General features: G+C 35.6%; 1 protein-coding gene across 1 annotated transcript in view; it reads right to left on the reverse strand.

Moving 5' to 3' along the window:
- LOC120334497 (uncharacterized) overlaps positions 1-14,294 on the reverse strand; it is a 31,362-nt gene continuing 17,068 nt past the window's right edge. The window contains exons 23-34 of the mRNA XM_078120488.1: positions 13,477-13,614; positions 12,347-12,487; positions 11,624-11,795; positions 10,721-10,913; positions 9,907-10,087; positions 9,231-9,323; positions 7,917-8,031; positions 7,134-7,294; positions 6,622-6,735; positions 5,919-6,007; positions 2,885-4,945; positions 1-793 (exon numbers count right to left, since the gene is read on the reverse strand). Coding sequence (XP_077976614.1) covers positions 4,819-4,945; positions 5,919-6,007; positions 6,622-6,735; positions 7,134-7,294; positions 7,917-8,031; positions 9,231-9,323; positions 9,907-10,087; positions 10,721-10,913; positions 11,624-11,795; positions 12,347-12,487; positions 13,477-13,614 — 1,524 coding nt within the window. The 3' untranslated portion in view covers positions 1-793; positions 2,885-4,818. The remainder of the gene's footprint in view (positions 794-2,884; positions 4,946-5,918; positions 6,008-6,621; positions 6,736-7,133; positions 7,295-7,916; positions 8,032-9,230; positions 9,324-9,906; positions 10,088-10,720; positions 10,914-11,623; positions 11,796-12,346; positions 12,488-13,476; positions 13,615-14,294) is intronic.

Consider the following 14,294-nt stretch of genomic DNA (forward strand, 5'->3'; position numbering starts at 1 on the left):
TATGATAGACAGATTATATTACGCAGCAGCATTCTCGATGGTTACATTGTAAATAAAATCAACAGAGGACCGAGGCTGCCTCGAGACCAGAAAGACTAAAATGGAAACGTTCGAATTGACAAAAATCTCACACGAAACGCGTCCATATGGCAAAGCCACAGTAATGCTATGATATATGTTACACGGTTCCATTACATTTGAACCCATGACAATTGCACCTATGGAATTTTTTTTGTTTCACTGATAGTTAACCCATACTAACCCTAACCCATGGGTTTTAGCACCCGCATATAGATTGAACCCGTGGATATACGCATGGGCTCAAATGTACATGGGTTCAAATGTACGGTCACCATGTTACACACTTACTTATGGAATACATTTGTAACAGTCTTTTATTCTATGGCAATTTTTATTCATCTTACAAGAAAATAGGCTTTTACCCCATTTACATCTGCTGTTGTAAACACGCAACACCGAGATATAAAAACGACGTCGTTCTCCTCTTTGTAGGTGCATATTATGATCAGACCCCGCCCACTTATTCAGGGCAAAGCCGCCATTGGATCACGCCCTATTTGACGCATAAATTTGATATTATGACATCACTTTGTTAATTTCGTTTTGATTGATGAGATATGTCACTAATTTTTGAATTGCCATAAAAATGTTTTTAAACAAATAACAATAATACTTCATAAATTATTCTGAAAAATTAGCTTCATGTTTTTAAAAAAAAATAAGTGCACTTTGGTAAGAGATGTGAAATAAAAGGAATTTTGACAGTGCGTGCCTATAGCCAGGGGCGGACTAAGCCCCTTTGGTGCCCTAAGCACTGAAGGCTTTGGTGCCCCCAGATGTGTCTTTTAAAATACATATAATTAAGTGTATTATCCATCAAAAATACTCACAACCAACAGTAAAAAAATACAACTTCTACGAACATTTTTAGGTTTTCTTACAATTTTTTGACTGTGAAATTTTGCTCATATTCCCATATTTTCGGTACATTTACTTGAATTTGATTCTGATAAATTTTTTCATATTATCAAAACAAGTCTCTCTCCATACTAGATACTACGCCACTGACATTACAAAGGCACCACTAACATTTGGAAAGACAGAAGTCTTTCACTTACTTTTGAAAAGTTTTTTCCTAATTTTTTTAGCTGCAAAGTCTTTGATTAGATCCTTAAAACTAAGCTTATGTAACACATCTGCCTCTATACTCAACAGAGATAAAGCATCTAGTATTCTAGTCTGTCTTGTTTCATAGTGGTTCTGTAGGGGTTTTTAATATACTTCAGCTGAGAAAATGAACGTTCTGCTGAACAATTTGTGATCATTAATGTTAAAAATATTCGAAAGCTATTGTCTACATTTGGAAAGGCGCACTCAATGTTATATTCTACAAGAATTTTGTAAAGTTCAGCATGACTGAATCTTGATTTTTTTTCCCGTGTCATTGAATTTATGGAGCACATATAAATGAAACTGCTGAAGCTCAGCTGAGAAATTACTGTTGAAATCTTCTGGGTAAGCATCAATAAGCTTTTGACAACCCTGCGAATACCTTTCCTTCTCAGCAGATGAAGAGACATTTGGTTGGAGTGGTAGCGTGAGCGCTTCATAGCGTTCAAATTCATCTCGTGGAATGCGCAGCTGGCCTCGTAATGATGCATACAGATGCGCGCATGTTTGTAAGTCTACATTCTCACTTTACAGAACTTGACTTACTCTGTGAAAATTCTGTAAAACTTCATTCCAAAACAATAACATGAAACGAATTCCAGCTCTTGCATTTTATCTGCAATATAAGTAGTCTAGCTGCCTAGGTTTGCATCAACTGGCTTAGCAGAATATGATTTCCATATATTCTGGGAATTGTCACGATTAAGACTCACGCGTCAAGTCTCAACGTGAATCGAAATACCAGATGAACCGAGTACAAACTGCAGTTTCAAATTTTACCATTACTTATTAGTCTAGTCTACCTTACCAGAAAACTCCCCAACTTCGCTGACCTCTAGATCGCTGAAATGCGATCGCGGAACCGCCACATAGTGCGCCATTTTTAATTTTGATGTTGTCGCTACACCAAACTTTCGACAAGTAAGTTTCAGTGTTCATCACTAATGTACCTTCCCCGAGCATCAACCTCCTTGTTGACTTAGAGTAATTGGCCAATCAGCAAGATGCAAAAAAGTGACGTAACAATGCACCCTTTTCGCATCCGCTCAGACACTTTTCTCACTCAGACAGATTTTCAGGCATGAATGTAAACATTACCTCGTTTTCGCGTTTTTTTATCTCTATTCGTTAGTTTTCAGTTGTGTTTCGGAAATTTGAGTATGAATCAGATAATTAAATGATCACCATGTCTTTTTATAAGTTTTAATTCAATTGCAGTAAATGAAAAATTGGTGTAAAAATAGCTGTGTTAGACTAGGCTAAAATTTCTTACCGGTATTTATAAAAAGGTGATTATTGTACGCCATGAAACATAATGATAGTCTCAACAAATATCCCATTTTACAAGGGCCAACTCGCGAAACCACTTTTAAAATAAGCCCCGAGAATTTTGCAATTGTAAAGTATAGGAAGAATTTTTCGGGGGTCAAAGGTCGGGGAAAGGTCCATTGATGTACACGATTTTTTAAAGGTACCGGTAGTTCGCAAACCTCCAACCATTGATCGAGAAGCTTAATATGATGCTTGAGGAAAAGAAAATACGAACAAGTGTGAGTTGTCTGTTCAACTCGTAATCTTTTATTAAACACCGATGAACTATTGAAAATTCTGTTATAAAAGTTTCTGTGGTGCCCCCCTTTGCTTGGTGCCCTAAGCACGTGCTTATATTGTTTACTGGTTAATCCGCCCCTGCCTATAGCTAAAAACAAGTAAAAATGTAATGAAAAAAATGGGTACTCCCGTGGTGTGTGTACCAGGTTAGGGTATAGTTTTATTCAGATTTTCCTTATTTTAGTTCTATTACGAGTTAGAGTACTGTCTGTGTTAGCCAAATGAATATACCCGCTGTCCACAGGTTTCAGTCCCTTTATACAACTTGATGAGGAGTAACATGAGATAGGCGAACAAAATTAGTTACCTGGTACACACACTTCTGGGTCGCCAAAAAATGTATCAGTGCTGCAGTACATTCATAAAATCTTTATACAAATGTATCTGATGTCTTGTAACGAGGCTCCCGAAGTATGCGAACCAAGATGGCGGACATCGGAATGTAATATGTGTACTAGGTTAGGGTTAGGCCATAGTTTTAGGTATAAATACTACGGGAGGCTCTTGGCTAGTCTTCGAACTGATAGTAGGACTAAAATTGGAAAAAAATTATCGCCTAACCCTAACCTGTTACCCATGTTACGTTCCGATGTCCGCCATCTTGGTTCGCATACTTCGGGAGCACCCTTGTAACTGTCTAAAGCAGGAGTGTATATATACACTTAGAACAATTTTTAATATTGTGGAGTGAAGGAACTTTGCCATAAAATAAAATTTTTATTGGGAACTGGTAATAAGATATTAAATCGCAGACTAGTGTTAGTCGGGTGTTGGGATCTTTTTAAGCCATAAACGCTACGGTGTTAAATTTAAATGAAATCGATGAATAAACTAATAAATGAATTAAACCATGATTAAGAAATACCAAATGAAATTTTTATGAACAATAATTACCCAACAACATATTCTCCTTTATTTTAAAGTTACGCTTATTTACCTATATACGGAGTTGAATGCGATATATGAAATATGATTTTTTCCCCATTTTTGGAAAAGAGAAAGCCAAAGAGCCGTTGCGAATTTCAAGACAAGTAATGATATTTGTATAATTGCACTACATCGAAATATACAGTGGACTAAAAATAAAAAATCTCACTACTTTTAAAATAATAGAAAATAATATATGAATTTAAATGAAAGTTTAGAATGGCCAATGCTGGGGTGACTCTAATTTTCTTTACCAGACTTTTTCATGGTAATTTCTTGTACAAATGGTAGAAAGAAGACCATATTAGTCAACGTTTGGAGCCTCTATATAATTTTCTTATACATTTATAAAGGTATGGAAAATTTAAGTTTTTGAAAGAAGTTTGGAAGAAGTATAGTTACGAGTCTGCTTAAATCAACACATACAGTGAACGACGGTCAACAACAACTCAAATTAAAAAATATACTGCTGGATGAAACCAGAAATAACCGGTTATGCAAATACAAAAGTACTTAAGAACATTTTCTACAATACACATTAAATCACAACTTGATATTGCATTATTACAGTGGAACTTCTACAGTGGAAATTAGGAATCTTGAGGGAACAGTGATAAAAATAGAAAATAAGCCTTTTTTTGAAGATATATGAAATTATTTCCAAATTTAATTAATATGAACAAAAATATGAAAACCGTTGCACTTTAATAAGCGATAATTAGGGAGAAAAAATTGAGCAACAATAACAAAGGAGCACTGGAGTGAAGGGGCCATGGCTTATCGTGAATATAGGTAATTATAGTTGGTCATTTTTAAACATTTATTGAGTGTAACATTATATGAATAATTTGGAAATGTTATTTTAGTATTGTAAAAACAAAATTTCCTTACTGATGTCAATGCAAAATATGGTATAAATTACTGCACTATATTGTGTCAAACTCTGTAAAATTTTTGTTTTCATTATTATATTCGAAAACCACTGATTAAATAATATACAAAAAAATTTTAAGCTTCACGACAACCATACTTGAAACGTACATGATTTGCTTATTTCAATACCCAATCAAGCTCGATCTGATGATGAAATCACTCATCTTCCTCTACTGAATCTCCAGATTTCATTTTTGAGATGATTGTCTTCAATCTTGCGACTTCTCGACTTTCTGCATTCTTAGATGCATCGTTTGTGATTAGTTTCACACGGGAAGCATACCTGGATGAAATTATGAAACTTTCACAAGTCACCAATACATATATACAATTTGACTTAGCGCAGCAGTTCCCAAAGGAGTTGACATTGCCTTTAATTGTTTTCAAACCTTGAAAGGCATAAAAATTGGGTTTCACACGATCACAACATTGGGTTTTATTTAAAGGCAGCAATTTTTTTTAGTGTAAGCGCGGCGTGATTTTTTTCCTTCATAATTTGGCGAAGCACGAACAAAAAGTTTGGGGATGGCCTAGCAGTTAAAGCGTTAGATTTCACAAAGGTTAGAGAAGCAGTTTACAGGGGTTCAAATCTCATGCACACCACCTCACCCGGGGTGTAGGCACTGCTGAATCAGAAAAATCCCCAATTTAAAAAAAAATCAGTATATCTTTACATAACGCTAGATATCAGCAGGCACTCATAGCTTGTAAAGGGCCTGGTTTAGAGCAAAAGCCTAATATTAAAAAATATATAATCCAATGATTTAGCAACTTTTATTCAAATGAATAAATGCGTGATATTTGATTGAAAATCAGGGCTGTATACTCAAGCCTCGCGTGTTTTTGTTTTTGCAAGATCGAGTTAGAATCATGTGCTGAACTTTGTCAGCTCGGGGTTTCCACACCAACATTGGGCATTTCTACATCGTTTCTCAGAACGAAGCCCTAAACAAGCCACCCTAACCCAGGATTAGAAATCATGTTTATAGATACTAAGAGTCAGGCAGTCAAAATTTGGGCGCTTCAGAAGTGTGTGTACCAAATATGGAGGTAACTAATTTTGGTCGCCTATTTTCCTCATCAAGTTGTGTAAAGGGACTGAAACCTATGGGCAGGGGGTATATTCACTTGTCTTACACAGACAGTCTCTGAACTCCTAATAGAACTAAAATAAGGAAAATTGGAATAAAATTATGGCCTAACCCTAACCTGGTACACACACTACAAGATTATCAAAATTTTGGGTTGTAACTTACGTGAGTGAAATTGCAGTTTCATCAGCGTTATAATCAGCAGGTGAGATGTTGACAAACATAAGCGTTTTTGCATTTCCTCCAATCGAATCCTAGATAAATACCAGTTGAAAATTAGGTCATAATGAATATGAGAGAGAAAAAACAGAAAGTAGCTGCATGGTCCGTTTAACAAGCAATTTCCAACAATAATAATCAAGTTGACTTTGCTCCAATTGTTTATAGGTTATGCAAGACTTTCAAGTTTAGTTGTTACATATCGATTTTAATCGGTAAGTATGTTGATAGGTATTTGTCTGTCTGTCTGTTAGATGCACGCGATATCTCACGAAAGCGAGATTGAATCTGCTCCAGATTTTGCATGTGCATTCATCATATCTCGGACCAGAAGTCTATTGATTTTGGGCGAATATGTCATACAATTAGCGAGTTATTAATTAATTTTTGATGGGACACAAGGTGTCACTATGGAGTAAGAGCGCTGTTTTGGGGGGATCCCCTAACTTTCGATCGATAAGTCTTCGGTCTCTGACCGATATTCTCGTTTTGATTCTTGACTTGTTACAGTGTTTTGGACCCGGTGTATACAGCATTCAGAAAATAGTAATTAGTCAAATGTTACTGAAATAAACAATCAAAAAACTTCACACTTTGCCTGAGCTAATAATCAGTATTATAACGAGAAAAATACTTTGTGTATAGTTACCTGCATCAGCATTGTCAGCTTATTATTTCTGTACGGAATAAAAGACTGTTCGCTGGATAAAGCAGAAATGACGTCACCAAGTGCAGATAAAGATTTATTGATAGAATTAGCTTCCTAAAATTGAAGGAAAAATGTTACGTTTTGTGAGAAGACATGAAACGGAACTGGACGAGGGTCGAGTGGTAAACTTAACTGTGTTAGCATTGTGGGTAAGACATTGCAAGTTAAAATCTTTATATGCTATACTGTATCTTGGATCTCTGCTCCAAGGAGACCTTTGTTATCAGTCGTTCTGTCTGTCTGTGTTTAGCTGTAGCGTATGAACGTCTGGACCGATCTGGATGAAATTTCTAACGTGGGTTATGCATTCGCTCTAGTTAAGTGCGTTTCACCGAAAGTCCAGAAGCAGAGTCGTCTCATGTATCAGCGGAGTTCCTGGGCGCCTACCGGCTTGTATTCATATATGTTGTTCAAAAAAACCTGAAAATAAAATAAAAATTTAAAGAAGTTACCTTTAATTGCTGAGCACTTGCGCCAGTTTTTCCAACTCTTTCACTTCCTGCCAAATCCACCAAACTTAATTTTCCTCGAGTAATGGCTCCAGTTGTTAGATTAACACTTTCCATTATAATTGCTATAACCAAATGAGACCGAGAGCTTTCCGCATTCATTTCTAGAGTGGAAAGGGTTAAGATTTAGATAAAACTGAAATTGAATGTTCTTCGTGCTTTTCACTATAAATAATGCTTTGTACAATAATTCACTATATATATACCCCTACATATAAAAGGTGAATTTATAAAAATTTGCATATAAGCAGACCTAACAAATCGCAACACGCTGTACGTACATATCACAGCAAACGGTTGCAGAAGAGAATTAATGAAAACGATAACCAATTTTGTTATGTTTTACTTTTAATAATAACAGTTAAGTAGTGTCTTTGGTGTGATCAGAGTTATGCGCGTATAAGCCAAATTTTTTAGTGCGATCAGAGTTATGTGCGTAAAAGCTTACCCCTTAGTTTGGCAACTTTTTTTCAGTTTCGAACTCGGTTTATATTCGAATATATACGGTAGTTTTATCAATGAATTCGAAAGAAATCAAGAACTACCTTAGAAAAATGTCCTTGAAATAAAATAACAATAAACTAGATTCTTTGAAAAGTGGGAAATGGTTATGCTTAGATATCACAAATTTGAAATTTCCTAATCCAACTTTTTTGTAGATCCAGTACATCACTCCTACTTATTCACCAAAGTCAGTAAGAATTATAAACAACCAAGGCTACTCACTGGTAGAAGCAACATGCCGGCTCGAGCTTCCTTTTTCAAATATGCTGTACAGTTCATCAGAATTTGCAGCTTTTTGTACGGTAGCTCCTTGAACGTATACCATACCTTTCTTATCCTGGAAAAAAAAGATAATTTCAAAAATTTGGACAGTGTTTTTTATATAAAATGTTTTTGTAGCGTTTTTGCAATAGAGTATGGTTTTAACCCTCAGACCCATCACCATAAGAGGGGGTTCTGTGAAAAAGTTTCTTATCCTGCACCATCTGTAATTTTTTTTTTATAATATGTATTTGTAACGTTATGTTTTTGCATTAGGTATTGGTTTCTATCTTCAGACCAATTTAATATAGGAAGGAGGTTCTGTGTGAAAGTTTCAGTGAAAGAATACTGTTCATATGGTATTGGAGCACATTCACATCCTGGAAATGCCACTGCCTCAAACCCGTCATTTTAATTTAATCGACCGTTTTTTCATACAATTTTTCATACTGAGAAGAAATACAGATTTTCATTGTACATACTACCCTGTACAATTGGCCATTGATATTTCAGGAGTCACTTATTATACGTTTTTAGACTCCATTCACTTCGAAAAAGGCCTTATACAAGAAAGCACTGAAATTTAGGGTGTGAATAAAGTGTTAAAATTTTCTAAAATTGCAAAGGGAATTTATCGATACCCTATATCGTTATGGTCCTCACAGATGTATTAAATGAAGCAAAAATACTAAACAATTACTGATTAGAAAACAACAAACCTGGTTACGATATATTGAGAACTGACTTCAAAACAAAATTGAAACTATAAAGGGACTTAATGGACACCCTGTTTATGGGACTATTATTTTAAAAGACCAAGATTCTCTCCGTTCCAGCATCATGTTCTCAAATTATTACACTCTTGGTATTGGGGTATTTATTATACTATTGAACGTAAGATCTGTAACCTGCGACTTTTATATATTTTCGATTTCTCCAGCTCTAACCCCTAGGCGAGGCTACTCAACTATTTTTAACAAAGATCCACATATAATTACTGTGGTGAGATATTTCCAGATCGGCTGATTAGCTAATCAAGATTGTTTATTATGGTATAGTTCTTTTCATATATAGTATATGTGCAAATATGAGTAAAATAACCTTTCAAAACTATAAGTCATTTTATAAAAGGAAACGTCCAAAGAGGGGCCAATGACCCAAAATAAAAAATTAGGTCCGAATCAAATACTCGAAAGGTTTGCCAGTTGAGTAGCCACCATGAAAGATCATTTTATTTGCTTCTATGAGAAGAACATTGATGTACACAATACCAACCTTTTTAATGTCCATCTTTCCAGAATCATTTCCTTTACCAACAAGTAAGTCAAGTAAATTGTCGTTGTATAGTTCAAGCATGTAGCATGATACCTGTGAAAAGAGAATAGAATGAGTTTCCATATAAAATATATCCAGAAAGAAAACCTGTGGAAAATGGATGAATTTACACAACAGCTTGACTACTAATTCAATGCTATTTTAAAAACCTGGGGTGTAGCCATGAATTTTCAAAGAGGGGGGGTAACAACTGGCGGGTACGGCCGTATAACGAAAAACGTGAGTTTTCATGAGTTTTGCGGGTCTAAAAGCCTTTCAAGATACGAAAAATTGTTATGTAGGGCATAAAAAAAATGCTTTTTTTTACATTTCAAAAAAAATTGGGGGGGATTCCGGTTTTCAAAACGCCCCCTGGCTATCCTTCTGTGGAAAGGCTTGATTAAAGTCAGAAATTTAGGTTCTGATTAATTCAACTCGAACTTTTAAGAAATTGTTGAAAATTCATTTCAATTTTAAATTCAAAATTCTTCTATACCCGCGATTTAAACCCATTGATTACTTCACCCAAATGACTTGCAACGCAATTTAACTCGTGACTCAAATGTTCAGGGGCTGCCGCAACATAATACTGCTTTTCACTCAGTCTCAATTAAAATTACATTCAAATATGTATTACCTCGAATTTCATTTTTGATTTATTTTCATCAATCAGGTCAAAAATTCTCTTGAAAGCTCTTGGAGCGATACCGGGTTGAGTTTGAGCACCGTCACCTATCATTGTATAGGTCTTACCAGATCCAGTTTGTCCGTAAGCAAAGATACAGACATTGAAACCATCCACTGCTGATTGAATCAGGCTGAAAAGATAGAAATATGATGAAAAGAAGCATTCAGAAAACAACTCTGGCACAGACTCTTGGTTGTAAAGGAAATTTGACACCTGACTCCAGCTCTGAAAACTTAGAAGGCCAATTTTTTTAAAACAAAAATTTCGCTCCGTTTCGAGTTTGAAGATACGCAAATGGGCGCTCTAGAAGTGTATGTAGTATGTACCAATATGGAGGTAATAGACATGATGAAATTGAAGCTAACCGCCGTTTTTAGAAAGTGATGCACTAGAAAAATAGGCGCTCCAGAAGTATGTGTACCAAATATGGAGGTAACTAATTTTGTTCTCTTATTTTACATCAAGTTGTATAAAGGGACTGAAACCTATGGGCAGGGGGTATATTCACTTGGCTAACACATACAGTCCCGAACTCGTAATTAAACTAAAATAAGGAAAACCGGAATAAAATTATGGCCTAACCCTAACTTTGTACATATATACTTCAGGAATACCTGAAAATATGCCAAATGGTGTACTTGACACCACTGCCATGTAATAATAGAGATTTTTTCTGTGAATATTTCTCGATTTTATTATTCATAATGCAGAAAAACTCAAACAAAAACGATGAAATGCATCTAAATAAATATGTCACACATACTTGAAAGTATCCTCAAATATCTGGCCCTGTGTGGATTCATCTGTAAAGATTTGATCGAACTGGAATTCTTTCATCGTTCCGCGAGCATCGACCTGTATTGTATATTCATCCGGTGTTCTGACAACCGGTTTATTATTGTTGCCCATCTCAGTTTTGCTCATTGGACGATATCGACAATAGACTCGAATTTTGCCTGAATTATATAAATTTATGTACTGATAAGATTTATCTTATCTATGCCTGGGAGATAAAATAAGATAAGAAGATTAATCATATTCATCATACATTGCCAATCACAGCATTTCATCGAGTTACCAGTGGAATTGACCAAAACTATCCAGTGTAAAGCATACTACGTCAGTGAGGAACCCAACAATTCTTTTACAAATAAGCATATTTTAAAAGAATCTAACCTGCGAGCCTATCATGTTAATCATGGAATAGCAAACAAATTTCTAATGCTTAACACATTGCACAGCAAATGTTTCATGTATTATTAATAAAGAATGAGAATACAAGTTCATCAAATTTTTTTTTTATTCGAATAAAATACTGCAGGCATATTATGATTCTTTCCTATTTAGCATGTTGATATGTAGGATAATTGAGCATTTTTTGAGCATAACGACCTAAAATTGTGGATGTGAACAATGTTAATATTACGGAATATAAATTTAGGTTTGTCAGACTACCCCAATGCCGTAGTATTAAAAATATGCTCTTCATTAAAAAAAGAATATTTATTATTAATTCAGAGTCAAAACTTTTAGTTAATTACTTTTAGTAATTTAGTTTTTTTATTGACAAGAAAAAGGCATTAAGTCACTAATGGGTGTGAAGCTACTATTCTTTAGGAAAGACAACAAAGGGTGCACCCAGTATCTTTAACATGCAATGTCATACCTTTCATATCTTCTACCATGTTGTAATACTTCTTTCTCAAGACTCTTTCACTATTATAATTATCAGTAAGAGTCTTGACTTCTGCTGTCAGTTGTTTTGTTTCATTTTCCAACGCCATGACTTTTTCCGCAGCTTCTGCTCCTGCCTCTGCTGCAGAAGACAACTGGGCACACTGAAATTTAAAAAATACGAATTTGGGGTTTCTAAAACTGGGCCCTCTGCCCCCTAGCGGGCCATGGTGCGGTTCCCTGGGGGCCACAGTCAAAAGCTTCCACAAGTTACCATGATGACTTCAGTAAATTGATGCAATTTTTTATTCTTAAGATAGGATAGGATTTACATATTCATCCTAGGGGAAAGGAAGGCCAATGAAACAGCTCAGTCATTTGACGAACCAGCCTCTAGTCCGGTTACCAGTCCACTTATGGCGAACTTGTGCAATCACACAGGGTAATCAGAGGTGCAAGCACATTTCCAGTGCTTAGAATGCCGCGCCAACATGATCATTCTTTAATTGTACATGATTTTTCATAAATATTTGACCTGATAGTTGATACATACATCAGTTTGTTTTTTTTAGCATAATGTTTTAACATAAATTTATAAGTTTCAATAGTTCCTTATACCCTTTGTAGAGTTTCTCATACTTCTAAGTTAGTACGAGTGAATCTTGCTCCGAGCAAATTCTCTGAAAATTGTTTTTTCAAAAAATAATCGCTTCACCTCTTCAAGCAAGGCTTTATGTTTCTTTTCCAAATCATTGAATTCTTTCTTCAGTTGTTCAAGCTCATCTGACAACTCATTTGCTCGTTTCAATTCTCTCTCAAATTTCTTCGTTTCCATTTCAAGTTTCTTTTCCAAATCCTGAATAGCGAAATAAAAAATGAAACATAATAACAGAAAAAATGACGCTCCGGAAGTATCCGTACCAAGATGACGCACAGCTTGAACAACCCTAACCTGGTACACATACTATGTTCAGGTTGTGCGACATCTTGGTACGAATACTTCGGAAGCACCGAAAAAACGTTCATCTGCACTAGGTACATTAGATATATTTATGTTTGTATTACCCTGACATGGGCGAACTACAGCCTGCGGGCTAAATCGCCTCGCTGGGTAATTCAATCTGGCCCGCCTGATGCTGCCACACACCAAACTAAACAAAATTTTGATGTTTTAGCTGAAAAAGTGTTCAAGGAATTTGTTAAGATTGCGATTAAATTTAGTTTTGAAATGAGGGCTTTCGTAACTCTGTAAATATTGTTCATAAAATGCAACTTCTTGTCTAGGTGGGCAAAATTGTTCGCCCCTGTTAGTACCTGTTAAAAATCACATGATCGAATTCTAGCGTGATAAAATTTGAGTAGGGTATGCTATGGTGGCATTTCCCAATGCAACTCTTACTTGGATCTTCCTCTCCGCACAAGGCTTTTTGAAAGCAGCACAAATATATTACGATAAGTATGAAGCTACTGGTTCAGCATTGCTTACCCAATTTATCACACCCTGGGTGAGGTGGGGTATAGGGGGCTTTGAACTTGGAATGTGTAATCAGCAATGCTGATACCGTTGAGTCGGTACTCCTGTAGTATGTGTACCAGGCTAGAGTTAGGCCATAATTTATTACGATTTTCCTTATTTTAGTTCTATTACGAGTTCAGGGACTGTCTGTTTAAGCCAAGTAAATATAAGTAGACGAACAAAATTAGTAACTTTCATATTGGTACACATACTTCTGGAGCGCTGTTAAGTCCAACATTTTCACCACTTAGCCACCCAAAAGTTTTACCAAGTTGAAGATATTAAAAACTTTGGGAAATGATTCATTTGAAATTTTCAATTAATGATACCTTGACTTTTTTCTCCACTGCCTTCTTTTCTTTATCACCAGCTGTAGACTTAGCAGCTGATTTAGCTTCTTTCAATTCACGATCAAGATCTTTGATTCTGTTCTGATCATCGGCTTTCTGACGCTTAAATTCCGTAAGCTAAAAACAAGATAAAAAGTCCATAACTTGGGCAAAGTGCAGGAATCGAAAGAAATCAAGGAGTATTAACAACATCCTATTGTTTAAGAAAGAAAGGAAGTGCCGATTTGTTGGACACCTATTTTGCAAAAAGGATAGCATCAAACTGCACATCCTGCCGATCCTAGAGAATGGGACTGAAGGAAGAACCAGAAGTAAGCAAGGATGAGGATGCTAGACTGGACGTGCAAGGCAATGTGCAACATCACTAGAAGAAAAGATGGTTTGTGTTCATTCCATTCCTAGACACTCACCATTCCCCTTTTTCAACTGGGGGTATGGAAATGGAAAAAATTTACAACCAGCTCCAGAATGAAAAAAAAATTTATCTTTGACTCAAGTTTACAAGAAATTTGACTTCAATCGCCGAAAATTTCAACTTCAACAGCTCAGAAATCCGCAAAAAATAGAATTTTACAACAAAAGCTTCAATATATGCATGCCATTAATATCAGAACAATCAGTCGACTTGACATTTCTAAATTTCCAGGAAATTCAAACTTCATTTATCACTACCAAATATCTGCTAATGATACATAATGAGAGGTACTCCCGTAGTGTGTGTACCAGGTTAGGGTTATGTCATAATTTTATTCCGATTTTCCTTATTCTAGTTCTATTAAGAGTTCGGGGACTGTCTG

This window comes from Styela clava, chromosome 15 (genome assembly GCF_964204865.1).
Source record: "Styela clava chromosome 15, kaStyClav1.hap1.2, whole genome shotgun sequence".
Taxonomy (NCBI): Eukaryota; Metazoa; Chordata; class Ascidiacea; order Stolidobranchia; family Styelidae; genus Styela; species Styela clava.